Source organism: Tachyglossus aculeatus, chromosome 24 (assembly GCF_015852505.1).
Source record: "Tachyglossus aculeatus isolate mTacAcu1 chromosome 24, mTacAcu1.pri, whole genome shotgun sequence".
In the NCBI taxonomy this organism is placed as follows: domain Eukaryota; kingdom Metazoa; phylum Chordata; class Mammalia; order Monotremata; family Tachyglossidae; genus Tachyglossus; species Tachyglossus aculeatus.
The window spans coordinates 6,122,648-6,146,909 of NC_052089.1; the positions used below are offsets into that span (position 1 = coordinate 6,122,648).

At 48.6% G+C, this 24,262-nt stretch overlaps 1 protein-coding gene across 1 annotated transcript in view; it reads left to right on the forward strand.

The window, feature by feature from the left end:
- SLC1A7 (solute carrier family 1 member 7) overlaps positions 1–24,262 on the forward strand; it is a 56,423-nt gene that overhangs the window by 30,085 nt on the left and 2,076 nt on the right. Inside the window, exons 3-9 of the mRNA XM_038766137.1 lie at positions 2,818–3,033; positions 5,817–5,859; positions 10,808–10,997; positions 13,597–13,717; positions 14,737–14,970; positions 16,430–16,624; positions 22,234–22,368. Coding sequence (XP_038622065.1) covers positions 2,818–3,033; positions 5,817–5,859; positions 10,808–10,997; positions 13,597–13,717; positions 14,737–14,970; positions 16,430–16,624; positions 22,234–22,368 — 1,134 coding nt within the window. The remainder of the gene's footprint in view (positions 1–2,817; positions 3,034–5,816; positions 5,860–10,807; positions 10,998–13,596; positions 13,718–14,736; positions 14,971–16,429; positions 16,625–22,233; positions 22,369–24,262) is intronic.

Sequence of the window (24,262 nt, forward strand, 5' to 3'; positions counted from 1 at the left end):
GACTTTAGGTGTTTTGGAAGGAAGAAACCCCAAATTCCATGACTATCCCCCTCATTTGAGGATGTTTGGTCCCACTCTGCTGCCTCTGATCTAAGAACCCAGCCTGTCCAGTTAGTAGGGCCAGAGCCCAAAAGAAATTAGGCTGAATGTAAAATAAATTAGTTTCTGGTCAAGTACATATTTTACTAAAACTATCTCTGGGCCCCGAAGTGTCATCCTGCATTCTGCAGGCTAGTGCCACTCCCAACACCAGACCCAATTAGCAGTCAGTGGTGAAGGACAGGAGAATATTTTGCAGATTCATAAAAATGCCCATGAGTACATTAGTGATTGGAGTGTGTCTGTCTACTCCACAGGAAAGGAAGTTTCAGTGGGCATTGAGTGGGAGTCAGGCATGACCTAGTAGAAGGATCATGGTTCTGAGAGCCAAGAAGCCTGGGTTCTAGTCCTAGGTTTGCCACTCATCTGCTGCATGGCCTGGGACAAGTCACTTAACTTCTCTGTGACTCAGTTACCTCATCTTTAAAATGGGGGTTAAGACTGTGAGCCCCATGCAGGATAGGGACTGTGTCCAACCCAATTTGCTTGTATCCAACCCAGCACTTAGTACAGTGTCTGGCACATAGTAAGTGCTTAATAAATTAATTAATTAATTAATAATAAATAGAGAAGCAGCGTGGCTCAGTGCAAAGAGCATGGGCTTTGGAGTCAGAGGTCATGGGTTCAAATTCCGGCTCTGCCAACTTTCAGCTGTGTGACTTTGGGCAAGTCACTTAACTTCTCTGTGCCCCAGTTCCCTCATCTGTAAAATGGGGACTAAGACTGTGAGCCCCACGTGGGACAACCTGATCACCTTGTATCTCCCCAGCACTAAGAACAGTGCTTTGCACATAGTAAGTGCTTAACAAATACCATTATTATTATTATTATTAAATACCATAATTATTTTTTATTATTATTATTACTCTGTGCCTCAGTTTCCTCCTTTGTAAGATGAGAATAAAATACCTGTTCTCCCTTCCTTCTTACACTGTAAAACAATCTCCAGAAACGCTCTGGGCATATTACTCCCCTCCTCAAAAATCTCCAGTGGCTACCAATCAATCTGCGCATCAGGCAGAAACTCCTCACCCTGGGCTTCAAGGCTTTCCATCACCTCGCCCCCTCCTACCTCACCTCCCTTCTCTCCTTCTACAGCCCACCCCACACCCTCCGCTCCTCTGCTGCTAATCTCCTCACTGTACCTCGTTCTCGCCTGTCCCGCCATCGACCCCCGGCCCACGTCATCCTTCGTGCATGGAATGGCCTCCCTCTGCCCATCCGCCAAGCTAGCTCTCTTCCTCCCTTCAAGGCCCTACTGAGAGCTCACCTCCTCCAGGAGGCCTTCCCAGACTGAGCCCCTTCCTTCCTCTCCCCCTCGTCCCCCCTCCATCCCCCCAATCTTACCTCCTTCCCTTCCCCACAGCACCTGTATATATGTATATATGTTTGTACATATTTATTACTCTATTTATTTATGTATTTATTTTACTTGTACATATCTATTCTATTTATTTTATTTTGTTAGTATGTTTGGTTTTGTTCTCTGTCTCCCCTTTTTAGACTGTGAGCCCACTGTTGGGTAGGGACTGTCTCTATATGTTGCCAATTTGTACTTCCCAAGCACTTAGTACAGTGCTCTGCACACAGTAAGCGCTCAATAAATACGATTGATGATGATGATGATTATATTGTATCTCGCCAAGCAGTTAGCACACGTGGCTTAGTGGAAAGAGCCCGGGCTTGGGAGTCAGAGGTCATGTGTTCTAATCCTTGCTCCGCCACTCATCAGTTGTGTGACTTTGGGCAAGTCACTTCTTCTCTGTGCCTCAGTTCCCTCATCTGTAAAATGGGGATCAAGACTGTGAGCCCCAAGTGGGACAACATAATAACCTTGTATCTATCCCAGCACTTAGGATAGTGCTTGGCACACAGTAAGCGCTTAACAAAATTCTATTTGTTCTGACGACTTGACACCTGTCCACATGTTTTGTTTTGTTGTCTGTCTCCCCCTTCTAGACTGTGAGCCCATTGTTGGGTAGGGACCGTCTCTATATGTTGCCATCTTGTACTTCCCAAGTGCGTAGTACAGTGCTCGGCACAGAGTAAGTGCTCAATAAATATGATTGAATCAGTGAATGAATGAACAAATACCAACATTATTATGCCTGCCTGGCATGTGCTAGGGACTTAATGAATACCACAATTATCATTATTTGGCCACTGCAACACATAGAGAATGGAAAGTTTGACCATGTAAGTCTTACCAACAGGAAAAGCAAACCGAAGGTGAGCTGTGTTTTGAGAAAGGAATAAATGTTGGGCCCCTGGGCCCAACAGGCCTGTAGGGCTGGGTGGGGAGGAGAAATTGTGCCAAGGAATCTGCTCCAAAGCTCTTTTCCTGCTGCGATGTTAGTTTGAACAGTTAAAGCCCCAGTTTGGGGCAGGAAGTGATCAACATGAAGGGGTCAGTGGGGCTCTTGGGGCCAGAAAACACCACCAGGTAATAACATCACTGACCAGCAACTCTAAGCGTCTCCTCTGGGTCAAGTAGCCGAAACCAGTCCATCTTGGGAAAGCAGTGGGATGCCACCACAGCTCCATCTCCCTCAGCGGGCTTGGTTTTCTTCTCCCGAGCCATGGAGAGGCATCTGGCTGAGGGTAAAGGGACGGGACTCCCCACTCTGGGCCTCTCAACTGGGTCTCAGTTCTCCCAGGACAAAAGTGAGCCCTCAGCCACCATCCTGCCTCGCAACCAGGGGCCTCTTCTCTCTCCAGCTTAATGTCCGGGTTGGCGGCGTTGGATGCCAAAACGTGTAGCCGCCTGGGCATCATCACCGTGGCCTACTACCTGTGGACCACCTTCATGGCGGTCATCGTGGGCATCGTAATGGTCTGCGCCATCCACCCTGGTGGGGCAGCCCAGAAGGAGAACACGGAGCAGAGCGGGAAGCCAATCATGAGCTCGGCAGATGCCTTGCTGGACCTCATCAGGTAAAAACTGTGTTTCTTCTCTCTGCTTCCAGGTGAAGCATCTTTGCAGGTCAGCCTGCCATGACTCATTCGCTTCTGCCACCACAGCCAGTCGCCCCAGTTACCCAGTTTCCCCAGTTGCCCCTGGAAGGGTACTGCAGCCCGGGCTCCTGGCTCCTCGCCCCAGTATCTCGGACAAAGTCAGTGATGTCCTGGGATCCCCACTCCTCCACATCCCAGTGCCCTGCCCTGATCCAGCAGATAGGGCCTCCTTGGTGTCTGTGCTTTCCACTAAGCTGCACTGCTTCCTTAATAATGATGCCAATGTTGCAGATTTCAGGTACAGTGAAGATAGTGGTGTGTTCTGAGCCGTGATGGAAAAGTTGGATGGAGTTAGGTGATTAGAGAAGCAGCATGGCTCAGTGGAAAGAGCACGGGCTTTGGAGGCAGAGGTCAGGGGTTCAAATCCCGGCTCTGCCAATTGTCAGCTGTGTGACTTCAGGCAAGTCACTTCACTTCTCTGTGCCTCAGTTCCCTCATCTGTCAAATGGGGATTAAGATTGTGAGCCCCATGTGGGACAACCTGATTGCCTTGTATCTCCCCCCAGTGCTTAGAACAGTGCTTTGCACATAGTGAGCGCTTAACAAATGCCATTATTATTATTATTATTATGACACAGTTTCATTGGCTGTTCCCACAGCTTTGGTGGGGGCCATTCAGCCCTGACCTAATGGCAAGAGAGGTGGCACAGACAGGGCTAGGAGTTCATGATTCCAAGGGGGATCACCTCCCTGTCTTTTCCTCCTCATCCTTCTTCTCTTCCTCCTTCTCCAGAATCAAGGGGCATCAAAATTCTCCACCCCAATTGCTGTGTCCTCCTGAGGTAACAGGCACAAATGTGGCCAGATATATAGGCGTGTGGGTAATCATAGGTGAGGTAGTTGTGAGATGTGAGTGTAGGGTGAGGTGGGGCTTTGGCCCCAAAGTTTTGGCCTCACATCTGGTAAATGTGAAAAAGTCAAAAGCAAATCACTTATCCAGTTTGGTACCAATTTGGTTATTAGTTGACCTGTCCCCTTCCTGGTGTGAGCCCGTTGTTGGGTAGGGACCGTCTCTATATGTTGCCAATTTGTACTTCCCAAGCGCTTAGGACAGTGCTCTGCACACAGTAAGTGCTCAATAAATACAATTGAATAAATGGTGCTACAGCCCCGCCCAGAGTAAAGACCAAAGTAAATGTTCAGTAAAGACTATTGGTGAATTGATTGATTGGTTGATTGATTGATTGACCAGGGGCCTGGGAGAGGTACGCAACAACTCTGGAGCAGGTGGGATGGGTCAGGGCTCTGCCCCCCACCCTCCACAAGAGAAACACTTGAGGATTGGACAATTATACAATAATTATAATAATAATCATGATAGCATTTATTAAGCACTTACTAAGTGCAAAGCGCTGTTCTAAGTACTGGGGAGGTTACATGGTGATCAGGTTGTCCCATGTGGGGCTCACAGTCTTCATCCTCATTTTACATATGAGGTAACTGAGGCCCAGAGAAGTGAAGTGACTTGCCCAAAGTCACACAGCTGACAAATGGTGGAGTCAGGATTTGAACCCATGACCTCTGACTCCAAAGCCCGTGCTCTTTCCACTGAGCCACCCTGCTTCTCCAATTATGGTATTTATTATGTGCTTACTACATACCAAGAACAGTACTAAGCCCTGGGATAGATACAAGATAATTAGGTTGGACACAATCCCTACCCCACATGGTAGGCAAAACTGAGGCACAGAAAAGTGAAGTGACTTACCCAAGGTCACACAGCAGGAAAATGACAGAGCCGACCCAGGTCCTCTGACTCCTAGGGCCAGTTCTTTCCACTAGACCATGCTACTTCCCACATGTTCTGATATTATGTTTCCCCTGGCATATTACACGTAACATCACAGGTATCTCCTGTCCTGGTCTTTCTGAGGATTGCCAGTCCATCAATCAATGGTATTTATTGGACGTTTACCATGTGCAGAGTACTGCTCTAAAATCTTGGGAGAGTACAATATAACAGAATTAGCAGACACATCCACCGTTCATAAGAAGTTTACAATTTAGAGGTGGCCCAGTAACCACCTTGAACAGCTTGAGGGCTGTTCCAACCTCTCAATGTCCCCAACACATGTACCTCCAAAAATCCCAGGTCTAGTCTGTTTGGAAGCAATAATAGTAAGGAAAACAATAGTGCAATTTCTTTAGCACTTACTATGTGCTAAGCCCTGGTATAGATACATTTTATGTAGCTGGGATTAAGTTCCTGACCCATGTGGAGTTCACAATCTAAGGAGGAGGGCGAGCAGCTGTAACTCTCTTTCCTGGTCCCAATGAACTGGCTTCTGGGAAGCAGAGTGAAGTGTGGTCTGGAATGGGGAGAGACAGAAGGCAGAGAGGTCAGCAAGGAGGCTGATGCAGTAATCAAGGCAGGAGAGATTAAGTGCTTGGATTAAAGTGGTAGCAGTTTGGATGGAGAGGAAATGGAGGATTTTGGGTGTTGTTGTGAAGGTGGAAACAACAGGATTTAGTGATAGTAATAGTGTACAGAACACTGTATGTAGGAGAGTAAAATACAACTAGTAGACCCGATCCTTGCCCTTAAGGGGCTACATTATTCAGTAAATCAGTTCCAGTGAACTTACTGGAACTTAATGAAAGCTTACTGGTTTCAGAGTGCTGTACTCATGGTCTTCCATCCTTATTCATCATCATTATCACCATCAGTGGTATTTATTGAGTGCCTTTTCCCCCCTCTCTAGAAACATGTTTCCAGCAAACCTCGTGGAGGCTACATTCAAACAGGTGAGAGCACCTTTGGACTGAGGGTGCCAGGGAAACACACCTGTAGCCAGGGAAACATTTCCATTTATCCGGAGACAGGATAAATCTAAGGAGGAGATTACACTAGGGTTAGGCAGAAGCAGTAGTTTCCCTTTGCTCTTGCTGGAAGTCTCCATTTCCTCCTCTGGTATGTCTCTTTGTCTCTCTGCTTCTCTCCCCCAAGTCTCTCAACTCTTGAGTTGTTCTGCCCATGTTTTCCTCCCTCTGTTTGCCCATTCCAGTCCCCTCTCCAAGTCTCTCCCTGCTGCTCCTGAATTCTGTCCTACAGCTTTTCCCTCATTTCAGTTTTTCTCCTGGCCATCTCCTTCCCCTCCCCAACTCACTGCTATTCTACCATCTTCCCTTCTACCATCTACCATCTACCATCTTCCCTTACCCAGATGGAATAGGCCTGGGCCGAGGGGCAGAAGGGGCCCTAGTCAGCGAAGGCAGGGAGGGAACCAAGAGTAGGTACAGGGGCAGAGCAGGGAGAGTGTGAAGTTTAAGAAAAGATGCTAGAGAAGCAGTGTGGCTCAGTGGGAAAGAGCGTGGGCTTTGGAGTCAGAGGTCATGGGTTCAAATCCCAGCTCTGCCATTTGTCAGGTGTGTGACTTTGGGCAAGTCACTTCACTTCTCTGGGCCTCAGTTACCTCACCTGGAAAATGGGGATGAAGGCTGTGAGCCCCCTGTGGGACAACCTGATCACCTGGTAACCTCCCCAGTGTTTAGAACAGTGCTTTGCACATAGTTAGTGCTTAATAAATGCCATTATTATTATTATTATTATTATTATTATGGACAGGAAGATGTGAGGTTTAGGGGTGTGGAGGAGGGAAGGACCATCTGGGGAGTAAGAGGCCTGGCTAGGAATAGGAATACAGCAGGGGGGTACCTGGCAGCCCCTGGGGAGATTTCTGGGGCCTTTTCCTGGGACCACCAGAAGAGAGTAGGAAAGTCACCCAAAGGTAGTAGCATTCTGCCGCTGAGTCAAATCATGGTTTCTGGATCACTGTGCCGTGGGCTGGTATGTGCACCTCAGTAGGGGCCTGGAAGAGCTGGGAAGGGGACCCAGGATGGCCAGGAGGATGGAGCAGTCAGGAGAGCACTTAGTACAGTGCTCTGCACACAGTAAGAACTCAAAAAATGCAACTGATTGAATGAATGAATGAGAGAGGGTGCAGGAGGGAATTCTACAAAACCACAAAGCTGGTTGACAAGCAAATTCTGAATTGTCATTCCTCAAATCCCACAGCACCAGGAAGAGGGGCCCAGTTGGAGCTGGGAGGGTGGCAGATTCAAAGCAAATGTGAGGTAACGCATCTTACCCCAGTGGGGGATAGAGCAAGGGAAATCTGTTCCAGCACAAAGCTGGGCAGCTGGAAAAACCAGCAGGATGCAGAGGGGTGGGTATTGGCGAACAGTCAGTGCTGGGTTACTGGAGGGAAAATCGGGGATGGAGAGAGGAAAGTTGGGGGTGTTGGATGGTCCATCTGTAACCATAATGATGGGTACCATAGAGTCGACCATACACACGTCCCCCAAAATCCCACTGGCCCATTGGAGCTGAGTCCTGGATTGACTAGGCTGCAGGGCTGAACCTCGTGGGAGCCAATGCATTTTCATCCTCTCTCGGGGAACTAAGGACCAAGAGGCAGCAGACCACTTCTCTGCCCAGTGACCTGGCCCCTGCCCTGCCTCAGGGCCAGAACAGTAGTGAATTGGCCCATCCCAAGGGAGCGGTGAAGCCGGGTGGGCTCCGAACTTGGTCCAAAGCCACTGAATCGTCATCATTAATGTTATTTATTGAATGCTCACTGCGTGCTGAACACTATCTAAGCACCAGGGAGAGTACAATGCAACAAAGTTGGCAGATGTGTTCCCCCCGGAAACAACCTTTCAGTCTAGAATATCAGTGGCTCTCCTCAGAGCCAGCCCTCAGCCAGTCCCCAGTGGACAGTGCCACTTTTGTGGCCAGTCAGCCTGACCCAGTGTGAATCCCAGACAGTGGGACAGATTTGCATCTGGATTCTCTCCATGGAACTGTCTATCTCTGGGAAATGGGGAGAAGGGAGTTCAATGCCTGGAGAGATTCACTGGGGAAGGAAAAGGCCTGACTCCTCCCCTGAAGGGCTGAAGGAGAGGGAATTGTGGAGACCCTTCCAGAGAACTCACTAATAATAATTAATAATAGGTGTTTGTTAAGTACCTACTAGAGAAGCAGCATTGCTCAGTGGAAAGAGCATGGGCTTTGGACTTAATCAATCAATCAATCGTATTTATTGAGTGCTTACTGTGTGCGGAGCACTGTACTAAGCACTTGGGAAGTACAAGTTGGCAACATATACAGTCCCTACCCAACAGTGGGCTCACAGTCTAGAAGGGGGAGACAGAGAACAAAACCAAACATATTAATGGAGTTAGAGGTCAGGGGTTAAAATACCAGCTCCACCAATTGTCAGCTGTGTGACTTTGGGCAAGTCACTTCTCTGTGCCTCAGTTCCCTCATCTGTAAAATTGGGATTGACTGTGAGCCCCACGTGGGACAACCTGATCACCTTGTAAACCCCCAGTGCTTAGAACAGTGCTTGGCACATATTAAATGCTTAACAAATACCATTATTATTATTATTATTATTATTATTATTATTATTATTATTATTATGTGCCAAGCACTGCTCTAAACACTGGGGAAGATACAAATGAATCAAGTCAGTCACAGTTCCTGTCCCTCTTCGGGCTTACAGTCTAAGTGGGAAGAAAAACAGGTATCAGATCCCCATTTTAAAGAGGAAAGGGAGGCACAGAGAAGTGAAGTGATCTCCCAAGTGCTTAGTACGGTGCTCAGTAAGCGCTCAACAAATACCATTTCATTCATTCAATCAATTGCATTTATTGAGCACTTACTGTGTGCAGAGCACTGTACTAAGTGCTTAGGAGAGTACAATACAACAATAAACAGACACATTCCCTTCCCGCCACGAGCAGACATTAATATAAATAAATAAATTACAGATATATACATAAATTCTGAGGGGCTGGGAGGGGGAAAGAACAAAGGGGGCAAGTCAGGGTGACACAGAAGGGAGTGGGAGAAGAGGAAAGGGTGGAGGGTGGGGGCTTAGTTTGGGAAGGTCTCCTGAAGGAGATGTGCCTGAAGGCTTTGAAGGAGACTTGAAGAGGGAGGGTGTCCCAGGCCAGAAGCAGAATGTGGGCAAGGGGTTGACAAGATAGATCAAGGCACAGTGAGGTTAGTATTAGAGCAGTGAAGTGAATTGTAGTAGGAAAACAGCAGGGTGAGGTAGGAGGGGGCAAGGTGATTGAGTGTTTTGAAGCCAATCATGAGGCGTTTTTGTCTGAGGCAGAGGTGGACGGGCAACCACTGGAGCTTTTTGAGGACAAGGGAAACACGTCCTGAACATTTCTGTAGAAAAATTATTCAGGCAGCAGAGTGAAGTATGGACTGAAGTGGGGAGAGACAGGGGGCTGGGAGGTCAGCAAGGATGCAGTAATCCAGATGGGATAGGATGAGTGATTGTATTAACTTGGTAGCAGGTTGGATGGAAAGTAAGGGGTGGATTTTAGCAATGTCGTGAAGGTGGGACCCACAGGACTTAGGGATGGATTGAATATGTGGGTTGAATGACAGAGAGGAGTCAAGGGTAATGCCCAGGTTACTGGTTTGTGAGACTGGAAGGATGGAGCTGATGGGAAAGTCAAGAGGAGGACAGGGTTTAGGTGGGAAGATAAGGTGTTCTGTTTTGAATACGTTAAATTTGAGTGACAGGAGCACATCTAAGTAAAGATGTCTTGAAGGCAAAAGAAAATATGAGACTGTGAAGAGGGAGAGAGATCAGGGCTGGAGATTGAAGTTTCACATCAGGCAAGTGGCAGAGCCAGGGTTAGAACCCAGGTCCCCTGAGTCCCAGGCTCTGACTCCAGATGTCTGCAATCCCCAGGGGTCATTTTCATTCATTCATTCATTCATTCAATCGTATTTATGAGCACTTACTGTGTGCAGAGCACTGTATTAAGCGCTTGGGAAGTACAAGTTGGCAACATATAGAGACGGTCCCTACTCAACAACAGGCTCACAATCTAGAAGGGGGAGACACAACAAAACAAAACATGTGGACAGGTGTCAAGTCGTCAGAACAAAAAGAATTAAAGCTAAATGCATATCATTAACAAAATGAATAGAATCGTAAATATGTACAAGTAAAGTAAATAGAGTTATAAATCTGTACAAACATATATACAGGTGCTGTGGGAAGGGGAAGGAGGTAGGGCAGGGGGATGGGGAGGAGGAGAGGAAAAAGAGGGCTCACTCTGGGAAGGCCTCTTGGAGGAGGTGAGCTCTCCGTAGGGCTTTGAAGGAAGGAAGAGAGCTAGCTTGGCAGATGTGCGAAGGGAGGGCATTCCAGGCCAGGGGGAGGACGTGGGCTGGGGGTCGACGGCGGGATGGGTGAGAACGATGTACAGTGAGGTGGTTAGCGGCAGAGGGGTGGAGGGTGCAGGCTGGGCTGTAGAAGGAGAGAAGGGAGGTGAGGTAGGAGGGGGCGAGGGGATGGAGATCCTCGAAGCCGAGTGAGAAGTTTTTGCTCGATGCGTAGGTTGACAGGCAGCCACTGGAAATTTTTGAGGAGGGGAGTAACATACCAGAGCGTTTCTGCACAAAGATGATCCAGGCAGCAGTGTGCAGTATAGACTGAAGTGGGGAGAGACAAGAGGATGAGAGATCAGAGAGGAGACCGATGCAGTAATCCAGTTGAGATTTCTCTCTCGCCTTTCCATAATACTGCATACTGCAGGGCTGGGGGCGCGGGCCAAGTCTCCGGGGAGCTGGGCTGGGGCTGGTGGCCCATCCATCCCTTACAGCCTCTTGCTGCGGGCTTCCCGGTAGTACCGCACCAAGACGGTCTCTGTGGTCAAGGCCAGCCCGGCGGGTCCCCATAGGACCACCCACAGAGTCATCGTCTATGGGATCCAGGAGGAGAATGGGTCCGACGTGCAGAACTTCGTCCTGGACATCACCCCACCTCCAGAGGTCATCTACAGGTCGGAGCCCGGCACGAGTGACGGCATGAATGTGCTGGGGATAGTCATCTTCTCGGCCACCATGGGTACGTGCCCTGGGTGTATGTTCTCACTCCTCTGGACTCTGCTGCTGCCCCTGACCTTGGAGGGTGGACACCAAGGGGGTGGGTGGAAGCAGTTTGGCTTCCCCGGAGGACAAGGGGACATTTGTCTTTCTGCTTTCCCTCCCTCCCCCTGAACCTGTCTGTGTCCTGGCTGTCTCTGACTCACCTGTTCCAAGTCCTGGGCCTCTCCAAAGTGACCTGCTCAGGGCCAGGGCAGGGGCGAGGGTCATTCATGCATTCAATCGTATTTATTGAGTGCTTACTGTGTGCAGAGCACTGTACTCAGTGATTGGGAAGTACAAGTTGGCAACATATAGACGCGGTCCCTACCCAACAACTGGCTTCTCTCCTCTGCTGTATCGGTTTTTTCCAGCTAAAACTTTTAAGCCAAGGGAAGCTAAACAACTGGCTCCTAAGCGTCAGGACACCTTTTTCATCTGTTACAACTTGATTAACTGGAAGCAACCCGACACACGTTGCACGTTGACTGTTGATATAAGGCAAAGCCGTCATCATCTGTATTAAGATGCTGTTTTGCTAGAGTCTCCATGCTATAGGCAACTTGCTGATCAAACTAAATAAATATTACTGTGATAACAGAAGGCTCTCCTAATTGTTTGAGGATCATGTAGTTTTCAAGATGCCCCTCTAGTCGAGTTTGCCTTGTCGAGACTTCATTCTCCAGTAGCTGAGTGTTTTCATTCTTTTAGACTGTGAGCCCACTGTTGGGTAGGGACTGTCTCTATATGTTGCCAACTTGTACTTCCCAAGCGCTTAGTACAGTGCTCTGCACACAGTAAGCACTCAATAAATACAATTGATGATGATGATGATGGCTCACAGTCTAGAAGGGGGAGGCAGACAACAAAATAAGACATGTGGACAGGTGTCAAGTCATCAGAATAAATAGAAATAAAGTTAGATGCACATCATTAACAGAATAAATAGAATAGTAGATATGTACAAGTAAAATAAATAGAGTAATAAATCTGTACAAACATATGTACAGGTGCTGTGGGGAGGGGAAGGAGGTAGATAGGAAGGAAGGAGGTAGGGTTGATCTCATCCCTGGTGGCTTCTCCTGACCCTACCCCTGTCCCTGTCTTTCCCCCGCACCACCCCCCCCGGCCCCACCAAGCCCCGCTCTCATCCTAAAAAGTTCAGGTGGAGTCTCTGGACTGCCAAGTTTAGGGAAGCTCTGCTTCGTATCTCCCCTGAGGTCCATCTCTGGTTAGCCCCATCTCCCTGCTCCCCACCAGCCCGCTCCCTGGACGTCCATGTGTATGAGTGGTGGCCACACCGGGTTTGCAGCTAGTGGAATGCCAGGAACATGTAGCCACCACTGTTACTGCTAGTACTGTAATCACAGCCACCATTTTCTGCACGGTCTTCACTGTGGTCTCCACCATTACCACCACGGCCATGGCTGCTTTGCCATCTGCTCAGCAAAGACAGAGGATATAGGGAGGCAGCTCTTCCTCCCACTGGCCAGCCCCACCCTGGCCCCTCCTGAGCCTCAGTTTCTCCCCCCAGGGGAGAGGCTCCCCATCCCCCCGAGGAGCCGATGAACCCTCCCCTTCCTGTCCCCCCACCCCTATTCCAGCTCCCCATAGTGGGAGGGGCTGCCAGGCCTGACCTTCTCCACCTGGGCCTCTTCCCTAATTAGGTCTGAATGCTGTTCAGTTCTGCCTAAGTTGCCCACTTTTCTCATCCCCAGGGGTTACCTCGCACCTTCCCCCTAGCCAGCCCCATATTGGCCCCTAGGGCTCCATCGATTGCCACCCAATGCCAGACCAGGAGAGCCCCAGGCCAAAGGGGCTGGGGGAGCCGGTGGAGGGATCAGGCTTGCCAACTGTTGAGAGAGATTGTGGCAAACACCATTGGTTGTGAGTCTGGCTGGCAGCTCCCAAGTGATCAGCCCCAACCCCTCTCCCCACTCCTGTACCCCCAAAAAGCCTTCTCTCTACTACTTTTAGCCAATCAGAAAAAATCTTTACAAGTGAGTAACTTGTGTTCATACTGCTAGTAACAATCATTATCAGCTGTTGGCAACCCAACTGAACGCATTTGTGAGGATATCACTGTGTGTGTTTGTGACTGTGTTGTTGTCTATGGCACTCTGGATGTGAGTGGTATAATAATAATAATAATAATAATGGCATTTATTAAGTGCTTACTACATGCAAAGCACTTGTCTAAGCGCTGGGGTGGTTACAAGGTGATCAGGTTGTCCCACAGGGGGCTCACAGTCTTTATCCCCATTTTACAGTTGAGGGAACTGAGGCCCAGAGAAGTTAAGTGACTTGCCCCAAGTTCCACAGCTGACAATTGGCGGAGCTGGGATTTGAACCCGTGACCTCTTACTCCAATGCTCGGGCTCTTTCCACTGAGCCACACTGCTTCTCTGTATGATGCTGTGTGTGTGTGTCTGTCTGTCTGTCTGTCTGTCTGTCTGTCTGTCACCATGACTGCATGTGAGCCACTGCAGTGGAGTATGACTGCATGGGCGCTGTGTGTGTGTGTGGCTGGGAGTGAGGTTGTGTGGATTGCGGGTGTGACTGTGTGCATATACTGGGGTCAGGGTGTGGGCATGTCTCTGCAGGAATCATGCTTGGCAGGATGGGAGAGAGTGGGGTCCCTCTGGTCAGCTTCTGCCAGTGTCTGAATGAGTCAGTCATGAAGATCGTGGCCCTGGCTGTGTGGTAAGTGAATTGGGCTCCTGTCTTCCAGAAACATCACTGTGAGTCTCTTCTAGAGCCTCTGAGCCGGACTCTTCCATCGGGGCAGGGGAGCAATTACCAAGGGATGGCTGGGGGGACCCCATGTATTGTACTCTCCCAAGCACTTGGTGTTTTGGAAATGTTAAATTTCAGGTGTCCATGGGACATCCAAGTAGATATATCCTGAAGGCAGGAGGAAATCATAGTGATGGTAATTGAAGCCATAGGAGCAAATGAGTTCTCCAAGAAAATGGGTGTGGGTGGAAAATAGAGGGGAGATCTAGAAGTGAGCCTTGAGGGTCTCCCACAGAGGGTGAAAAGACAGAGGAGGAGCCTGCAGAAGAGATTGACAATGAACAGTCAGAGAGATAGGAGGAGAACCAGTAGATCACAGTGTCAGTGAAGCCAAGGTCAGTGAAGCCATTAATAAACCTTGATTGATTGATTGAGGAGGGAGACAGCTGATGATAGGCCTTCAAATCATCTGTCAGGAGTTTCTGCAGAGAGGACTGGGCAAGGTTGGTAGATTGGATATCAGGTCGGTTGATATCCGACCTGTCGCATTGATTATATTTCAAGTTTGTCAAGTTGATTATATTTCTTGAGTTATTCCATCCTGATGCTCTTGTACTATCTGTGCTATCCTTCTTTTTGTATTTCCCCTATTGGCAAATAATTTCCATCTCTGAAATGTGCCCAGGCACATTCATAAACCAATAGAGCACCTCTTAGGCAAACTGTTCCCCTTTTGCATACCCAGACAACCCCTGAAGGCTTCTGAGGAGAGGGGAAACGTTGGCAGAACAAGTACAGTTTGCAGTTGAGGGGAAAGGCATCTCTTGGATCTGGCTCAATCTCTGGGCCTGGAGGCTGAAGGAAGCAAAGTCTCTCAGATCATGCGGAACAGCCAGCAGGGCAGAGGCCGAGGGCCTGGGCCCCAATCTGCGCCTGCTGGCCTGGCCCTCAAACTGGGTTCCTGCCCATTTCTCCTGCCTGCTCAGGTACTTCCCCTTCGGGATCGTGTTCCTTATCGCGGGCAAGATCCTGGAGATGGACGACCCCTCAGCCATCGGGAGGAAGCTGGGTTTCTACGCCATCACGGTGGTGTGTGGGCTGATGGTTCACGGCCTGCTCCTCCTGCCCACCGTCTACTTCCTCATCACCAGGAAAAATCCCATCGTCTTCATCCGGGGGATCCTGCAGGCCCTGCTCATCGCCCTGGCCACTTCGTCCAGGTGCAGCGGGGCCAGCCAAAACGCCGCCCCTCCACCTCTCTGGGACCCTCACTCCCGTGCCACTGGGAAGGGGGAGATCAGGGGGCTCCCCAGTTGACTGGCCCCTTCCCTGCAACTCTTGCATTACAGAGACTCTAGGAGAGGACACACGTACACTCACTGCATGCGCAAACACATGTACATCACATGTATACGAACACCCCGGCATACCCATGCTCGTTTATATGTATGCAAACCCACCGGCTCTGTCCTTTCTGTGTACCCGGTCTCTTCACCCACTACTCCCCTGCTCATGCTCTTCTTCTCCTATATTACGGTATTTGTTAAGCGCTTACTACGTGCCAAGCACTGTTTTAAGCACTGAAGCCAAATTACTGGTCACATCTTTTCTCCTAACAGGAATTCTCTCCTCCATAAACAATCCACCAGGCACGGCCCTCCTCCTCCTCAGAGCTTCCTGAAATCCCACCTCCATCCGATGGCCTTCCTTGATAAAACTGCATTCATTCATTCATTCATTCAATCATATTTATTTAGCGCTTACTTTGTGCAGAGCACTGTACTAAGAGCTTGGGAAGTACAAGTTGGTGATGTATAGAGACGTTCCCTACCCAACAACGGGCTCACAGTCTAGAAGGGGGAGACAGACAACAAAACAAATCATGTGGACAGGTGCCAAGTTGTCAGAACAAATAGAATTAAAGCTAAATGCACATTCATTCATTCATTCAATTATATTTATTGAGCGCTTACTGTGTGCAGAGCACTGTACTAAGGGCTTGGGAAGTACAAGTTTGCAACATATAGAGACGGTCCCTACCCAACAGCGGGCTCACAGGCTAGAAGACTAGAAGTCTAGAAGACTATGCACATCATTAACAAAATAAATAGAATAGTAAATATCTACAGGGATGGTCCTGGTACCCCATCAGTTGCCAAGCTGAAAAAGACCCCTTTCCTCTATTACATCCCCTGCCCTTCCTCCTCCCCTAGGCCTCAGGTTGGCACCACAGCAGTGCATGCTGGGACATGTGGCCATCCATCCAATTTCTAGGGCAAAGTAAATCAGCACAGAGGCCCATAGGGCCTCCTTAGTCAAAACTGTCTGCTGACACAGATTTCCTAAAAAGAAAAGGCACTTTGGTGCTCTTGGGTTGCCAGTAGAGCTGATTCCTCTGATAATATAACCATTTTCCCGAACCTGTGGGGCCATCACTGTGTCATTAGAGCCATTCTCCTGATGGTGGGACTCCAGTTCCTCTGGTCCCAAGAAGCTGGGCTCAGCTCCCCATTTTGTACCCATCCCCACGGGGGAGGGAGCAAGAGCTGCAGAGGGGCCAGTTTTATATCTGTTGTCGAGTTGTACTTTCCAAGTACTTAGTACAGTGCTCTGCACGCAGTAAGCGCTCAATAAATATGCTTGAATGAATGAATCAGAGGCTATGTTGCTGTTTTCCAGCTCAGCGACCTTGCCCATCACATTCAAGTGTTTGCTGGAGAACAACCACATTGACCGTCGAATCGCCCGCTTTGTGCTGCCCGTGGGGGCCACCATTAACATGGATGGCACTGCCCTCTACGAAGCCGTGGCTGCCATCTTCATCGCACAAGTCAACAACTACGAGCTGGACTTTGGCCAGATCATCACCATCAGGTAGTCCCAGGGTTGGGGGTGGACGGGGGTGGGTGGTCGCCATACTACTCTTCTGCCCCTGGGAGGCCCGCAGGCCCAAACCACCCCTATCTCCAGGTAAAGTTCATCCAAGGTCCCCGTGGGCCTCATCTGTGAGTTGGGTGCATCGATTCCCAGGGTCGGTGGGATGAGGTGAGCCACTTGAGGTGAGTGGCTTCACTTTCGCTTCTCACTTTGGAGACTCCACTCAGAGGGTGGGGCTAGGATCCCGCCACTACTCAACTAGAGGAAACACCCAGAACCCAGAGAACCATGCATCACCCTTCCTGTAGTCCACCCTGCCATCAACTTTGTACAGCTCTTGTGAGCAATGATTATTCATTTAATCAGTTATATTTATTGAAAAGCAGCATGGAGCAGTGGAAAGAGCCCGGGCTTTGGAGTCAGAGGTCATGGGTTTCAAATTCCGGCTCCACCACTTGTCAGCTATGTGACTTTGGGCAAGTCACTTCACTTCTCTGGGCCTCAGTTACCTCATCTGTAAAGTGGGGATGAAGACTGCAAGCCCTCCGTGGGACAACTGGATCACCTTGTAACCTCTCCGGCACTTAGAACAGTGCTTTGCACATAGTAAATGCTTAATAAATGCCATTATCATTATTATTATTATTGAGGGCTTACTGCTTTGTAAAGCACTGTGCTAAACGTTTCAGAGATCACAATACAACAATACACGGACACATTTTCTGCCCACAACAAGTTCCATCTGAACTGCTAGTACAGTGAGACAAGCATTCTCTTTCAACGATATTTGTTAAGCCCTTATTATGTGCTAGGCATTGTTCTAAGTGCTGGGGTAGATACTAGATAAGCAGGTTGGACACAGTCCATGTCCCACGTGGGGCTCACAGTGCTAATCCCCATTTTACTGATGAGACAACAGATGAGATAACTGAGGCACAGAGAAGTTAAGTGACTTGCTCAAGGTCATGCAGCCGACAAATGGTGGAGATGAGATTAGAACCCAGGTCCTCTTACTCCCAGGCCGGTGATGTTTCCACTGGGCCATATTGCTTTTCTAATAATAATGGCATTTATTAAGCACTTACTATGTGCAAAGCACTGTTCTAAGCGCTGGGGAGGTTATAAGGTGATCAGGTTGTCCCATGTGGGGCTCACAGTCTTAATTCCCATTTTACAGATGAGGTAACTGAGGCACAGAGAAGTTAAGTGACTTGTCAAAGTCACACAGCTGACAATCGGCATCCTAGCTCTTATCCTAGCCCACCTCGATTACTGCATCAGTCTTCTCACTGACCCCCTCACCGAGACCTCCTGTCCAGTCCATACTTCACTTTGCTGCCTATATCATTTTTCTAAAAAAATATTCAGTACCCATCTTCCCACTCCTGAAGAATCCCCAGTGATTTCCCATCCACCTCCACGTCACATAGAAACTCTTCAGTGTTGGCTTTAAAGTACTCAACCAGCTCACTGCTTTCCAACTGCAGCCCAGGTCACACCCTTCGATCCTCTCGATGCCAACCTACTCACTGGTCTTCGATCTCATCTATCTCACCGCTGACTCCTCGCCCCCAATCCCCCCTCTCTCCATCCGTATATTCAAATTGCCACTTTCCCCACCTTCAAAGCCTTATTAAAATCACACTGCCTTCTCGCTTTTCCCCAACTTCCTCTCCCTTCTGTGTCGCCTATTCACTTGAATCTGCACTCTGAATACTTGATATTCACCCCACCCTCATCCTCACAGCACGTATTTATACATCTGTAACTTATGTATATTAATGTCTGTCTCCCACTCTAGACTGAGCAGGGAGCTTGTCTACCAACTTTCTTGTGTTTAGTACAGTGTTCTGCACACAGCAAGGGTTCAAGAAATGTTTGTTTGTTTGATGTGGAGAGGAATGGGCAGCCAGTAGAGGTTTCTGAAGGGTGGGAAGATGTGCACAGAATTATGCGTGGAAATAATGATCTGGGAAGCGGAGCATACTATGGACTGAAGAGGGAAGAGAGGTTGATTCAATAGTCAAGTCTGGATACAAGTACCCAGACCAACCGGTTGATCCGGCGACTGAGCCTACTCTGCCTCACTTTCTGAGGTTCTGGTCTCAGTTTCCCTCAGGATGATGGAAATCAAGGTTTGTGAGAAAGGGTGGGGAGGAGAGAGGTGGGCAGGAGAGGTCCAGGGGGTCTACAGCTGGGGAAATCCCACCTTGGACATCAGCCGAAGCTTCAAAGGGATCAGCCAAGAACATGAAGTGTTCGATTCCACGGCAAAGGGTTTAAACCAACTAGGCAACCATGAGATTGAAGGGAATGTTTTGGAACAAAAACCGGCTAAAACACGGGCCCCTCAAGGATAGAAGACCCTTCTTAGGAGGGGAACAGATGAAGAGTGGGTCCACCGGGGAGCGGGGTTGGGTGGGTTTTACTCACTTTTCCATCAGCGATCCCTAGAAGGAAGTGTGCAGTAATTCTCCTAGTTTGCAGGTGACACTGAGTTCGTCCGAGGAGTGAAATGGTGACCAGAGAGGGACAGACAGCAGGGAGCTTACAGAGTGACTGGACGTGGCCCATACCCTCAAGGCGAACAAGGCCCAGGGACCTTGTTGAGGGAAAGACGGTCTAGATTTCAACTCCCAGGTGGTGGGACTAGCTAGCAGGCTAGATTCAGGGAAGAGATCTTGTGGTCAGGGTATCTTTTGAAAACATCGGCCCACTGTATGGCTGCAGCCAAATCAGACAGCCAAATGCGAGGCGTCATCAGGAAGGAGATGGAAAACCAGTCAAATGGAACACCTTTGTCACTGTTTGAACCTTGGTTTGTCCTTACCTGGAACACTGAGTGCAGTTCTGGTTGCTGCATTAGGAGAACAGTGTAAACAATTAATTAATCAATCAGCAGTAGATACTGAGTAGGTATGGTATTCCTGAGGGCATAGAATAAACTAAAGTAAACAAGCAGGATGGGGTCTATCTGCCTTATAGGACTCTCCCACCTGCTTAGTACAGTGCTGTACCCACAGTCATTGCTCAATAATAATAATAATGATATTTGTCAAGCACTTACTACAGGTCAGGCACCGTTCTAAGCACTGGGGTAGATTCAAGCTAATGGGGTTGGATAGAGTCCCTGTCCCACATGGGACTCACAGTTTTACTCCCCATTTTACAGATGAAGTAACTGAGGCCCAGAAAAGTTAAGTGACTTTCCCAAGGTCACCCAGCAGACACAGGGTGGGGCCAGAATTAGAACTTATGTCCTTCTGACTCCTAGGTCTGTGCTCTATAAATACCACTGATTCCTTGCTTGATTGATTGATAATATAGCTGGAGAAAGGATAATAATAGTAATGGCATTCGTTAAGTGCTTACTATGTGCACTGTTCTAAGTGCTGGGGTAGATACAAGGTAATCAGGGTGTCCCACGTAGGGCTCAAAAACTTCATCCCCTCAGTGACCTCATCTGGAAAATGGGGATTAAGACTGTGAGCCCCTTGTTGGACAACCTGATCACCTTGTAACTCCCCCAGTGCTTAGAACAGTGCTTGGCACACAGTAAGCGCTTAACAAATACCAAAATTATTAATTATTATTATTATTATCCCCCCATTTTACAAGTGAGGGAACTGAGGCCCAGAGAAGTTAAGTGACTTGCCCGCAGTCATACAGCTGACAAGTGGCAGAAGGGGAATTAGAACCCACAACTTCTGACTCCCAAGCCCGGGCTCTTTCCACTAAGCCACACTGCTTCTTTGATGACGATCAAAGAAATGTAGTCTTCTCAATGAGGGGGCAACCCCTGAGGCTTAGAGTTGACAGGTTCAAATTGGACAAGCAAACTCTTCTTTTCTATTTTTTATGGTATTTGTTAAGTGCTTACTATGTTCCAGGCACTGTAATAATAATGATGATGGTATTTGTTAAGCACTTACTATGTGCCAAGCACTGTTCTAAGTGCTGAACTAAGCATTGGGGTAGATACAAGCTAATCAGGTTGAAAAGAATCCATGCCCCACATGAGGCCCACAACATTAATCCCCATTTCACAGATGAGGAAGTTACTTTTCCAAGACCACACAGCAGACAAGTGGCAGAGCTGGGATTAGAATCCAGGTCCTTTTGACACCAGGCTCTATCCACTAGGCCACACTGCTTCTCTAGAAGAGGGCAAAGCCCATGGATTCTGATCCCACAAGAAGGTGGCTGATCTGGGGCACTATCTGCTATAATAACAATAATAATAATAATAATAATAACTGTGATATGTGATAAGCCCTTACTATGTGCCATGCACTGTACTAAGCGCTTAAGTAAATACAAGGTAATCAGGTTGGACAATGTCCCTGGCCCCCTAATAACTCACAATGTAAGTAGGAGGGAGAACAGGTATCACATCCCCAATCAATCAGTCAATCGGTGGTATTTATTGACCATTTATTGTATGCAAAGCACTGTTCTAAGTACTTGGGAAATGACAACACAGCAGAGTTGGTAGTGGTGTTCTCTGCCCGCAAGAAGCTTGCAGTCTACAGCCATTCAGTCCCCATTTTATATATGAGGAAACTGAGACACAGAGAAGTGACTTGACCAAAGTCACACAGCTGGAAGGTGGCAGGGCTGGGATTAGAACCCAGGTCTCCTGACTCCCGGTCCTGTGCTCTTTCCACTATGCTGTGCTATTTCCAGAGAGGCTGTGGATGTCTGAGGGTTTTGTTGGTATTTTTTTTTTTGGTATGTGTTTAGTGCTTACTGAGAGCTAGGCACTGTAATAATAAAATAATAATAATGTTGATGGTTGTGGTTAAGCATGTCAAGCCCTGTTCTAAGTGCTGGGGTAGATAAAAACTAATCACGTTGGACAAAGTCCGTGTCCCACATAGGGCTCACAATCTTAATCCCCATTTTACAGATGAAATAACTGAGGCCCAGAGATGTCAAGTGACTTGCCCAAGGTCATACAGCAGACAAGTGGCGAAGCAAGGACTATAACCCAGGTTCTTCTGACTCTCAGGCCCGTGCTGTAACCACTTAGGCCATGCTGCTTCCAATGTTGGGATTTTGAGGGGGAATCAAAATCCTGGGTCCAGGCACATGTAGGCAGATGAGGCATGGTCAGGAAGGAGACATGGTTGATGTCAGCCAATAAGCCCCAGAAATCCCCTCCCTGGAAGATTCTCAGGGAAGGAACTGGCCCAGGGGAAGGAAAAGTGCAGTGGTCAACTCTCCTAGCCCAGCCCATACAGGCCAGACAACACTGTGACTGCTCACGAGGACTTGGCCACACTGCAGGGGCATGGGTGTCCACACAGTAGGGGAATGGGTGTCCATAAAGCAGACAAATAGGTGACCATGTAGGAGTGGTGGCCACCTGCCAGAGGGAGGAATGTGGGCATTAGTCCTGCCAAGGAGATGCCTTTCAGGGCCCAGGTTTATTGGAGTTCTTCTTGCCCACAGGCTGAGTTCTTTTAGGCCAAGCCTGAGTCCCTTTGGCCTCAGAGCGGAGAGCCCATGGCTTGGGGGAAAACAGAGTGGCTGAACAGCCCGTCCCGGGCTCCAGCCTCATCTCAGTCCTGCTCAGGGTCTGTTCTCTTTCTCCCTGACCAAAGCATCACAGCGACGGCAGCAAGCATCGGAGCCGCAGGGATCCCCCAGGCCGGACTGGTCACCATGGTCATCGTGCTGACCTCCGTCGGTCTGCCCACGGACGACATCACTCTCATCATCGCTGTCGACTGGGCACTGTGAGTACCTGAGCAGAACACCCTGTCCCCATCTCCTTGCTCCCCCCTTAACCTCTACCCAGTCCAGGCCCGACCACAAACCCCCACGTTCTCTCCTGGGGTGCACCACAGAGAGTCTTCCCAGGCCGGACATGTGGGGCCGTGGGGCTGGGCCTGCTGGGAGCTTCCAGGCAGGTTTGCCACCTGACTCTTTCTTGGGTTCTGAGCCTCCTGTGAGGTGAGGCACTGAGCCTGACCCAGAGAGTAAGTAGATACCCACCAGGCCCTCCAGAGACCATGGGAGGTGACTGGAGACCACTAGCCCTGTTCAAACTCAGGGGTTTTGGCAAATACAGGGAATCTCCCACCCCAAACTTTCACTGGCCAGGGAGAGGTCCAGCCCTGTCCTCTGCTGACCTTGGGACAAGTATAGCCCACAGCGCAACTTTGGTCAACAGGGCTGCTGTAATCTCCCTTAGTCAGCCTAAGGCTAGTGGATTTTGGAGGGACAACATGTGCCGCGTGATTTCATGATATCACTCTGTATCCGATTACTCTGGGACCATCTCCCAGGCTTCTGTCTGATTCAGGCCCAGTGAGGGGCCTCCCCCATCCCTGCCATTCACTCACACAAATAAAATAATAATAATAATAATGGCATTTATTAAGTACTTACTATATGCAAAGCACTGTTATAAGTGCTGGGGAGGTTACAAGGTGATCAGGTTGTCCCACGGGGGGCTCACATTTTCCAGATGAGGGAACTGAGGCTCAGAGAAGTGAAATGACTTGCCCAAAGTCACACAGCTGATAATTGGCGGAGCCGGGATTTGAACCCATGACCTCTGACTCCAAAGCCCATGCTCTTTCCTCTGAGCCACGCTGCTTCTCTAATACAAAATACAAAAATATCACACTGATAAAAGAAAAGGAAGGAAACTGTCACTGCGGCAGGAAACCTAAAGGAAGCTCAGAAGAAGCTGTGTGGCCCAGTGGGAAAAGCCAGGGACTGGGAGTCAGAAGGACCTGTGCTCTGTCACTTGTCTGTTATGTGACCTTGGTCAAGTCACTTCACTTCTATGTTCCTTGGTTACCTCACCTGTAAAGGGGGGATTAAGACTGTGAGCCCCATGTGGGCTGTTGATGCCCGTCTACTTGTTTTGCTTTGTTGTCTGTCTCCCCCCTTCTAGACTGTGAGCCCGTTGTTGCACAGGGATTGTCTCTATCTGTTGCCGAATTGTACTTTCCAAGTGCTTAGTACAGTGCTGTGCGCACAATAAGTGCTTAATAAATATTATTGAATGAATGAACATGAGCGCAGTCCAATCTAATTAGCTTGTTTCTACCCCAGCGCTTAGTACAGTGTCTGGCACATAGTAAAGCGTAACAAACATTTCATTTGTACGTATTTATTCTATTTATTTTATTTTGTTAATATGTTTTGTTTTGTTCTCTGTCTCCCCCTTCTAGACTGTGAGCCTGCTGTTGGGTAGGGACTGTCTCTATATGTTGCCAATTTGTACTTCCCAAGCGCTTAGTACAGTGCTCTGCACACAGTAAGCACTCAATAAATATCATTGAATGAATGAATATAAAAAGAGAGAGAGAGATGAGGAATTCCTGTAACACTGTTTCCCTATGATTGTCAACAAATACTTTTGGTAGCTCTCTGATTTCACCAGCCAAAATCATAGTGAAAGTGATAGGGTTTTATTCCGAGCAAACACTGTAGAAGTCAAGTACATTTTGTTTCTTAAAATACCAGCACCAAGAGTCACATGTGAATGACTTTCCTCCCTTCCCCGGCCTCAATTGGGTAGCTCCCACGGTGAACATTTGTTAATCCCCTCATTAGCACGTGCTAATCCTTGAGCTATTGGCATTAAGTAATTAGTGCGATTGGATGGAGCTGTTA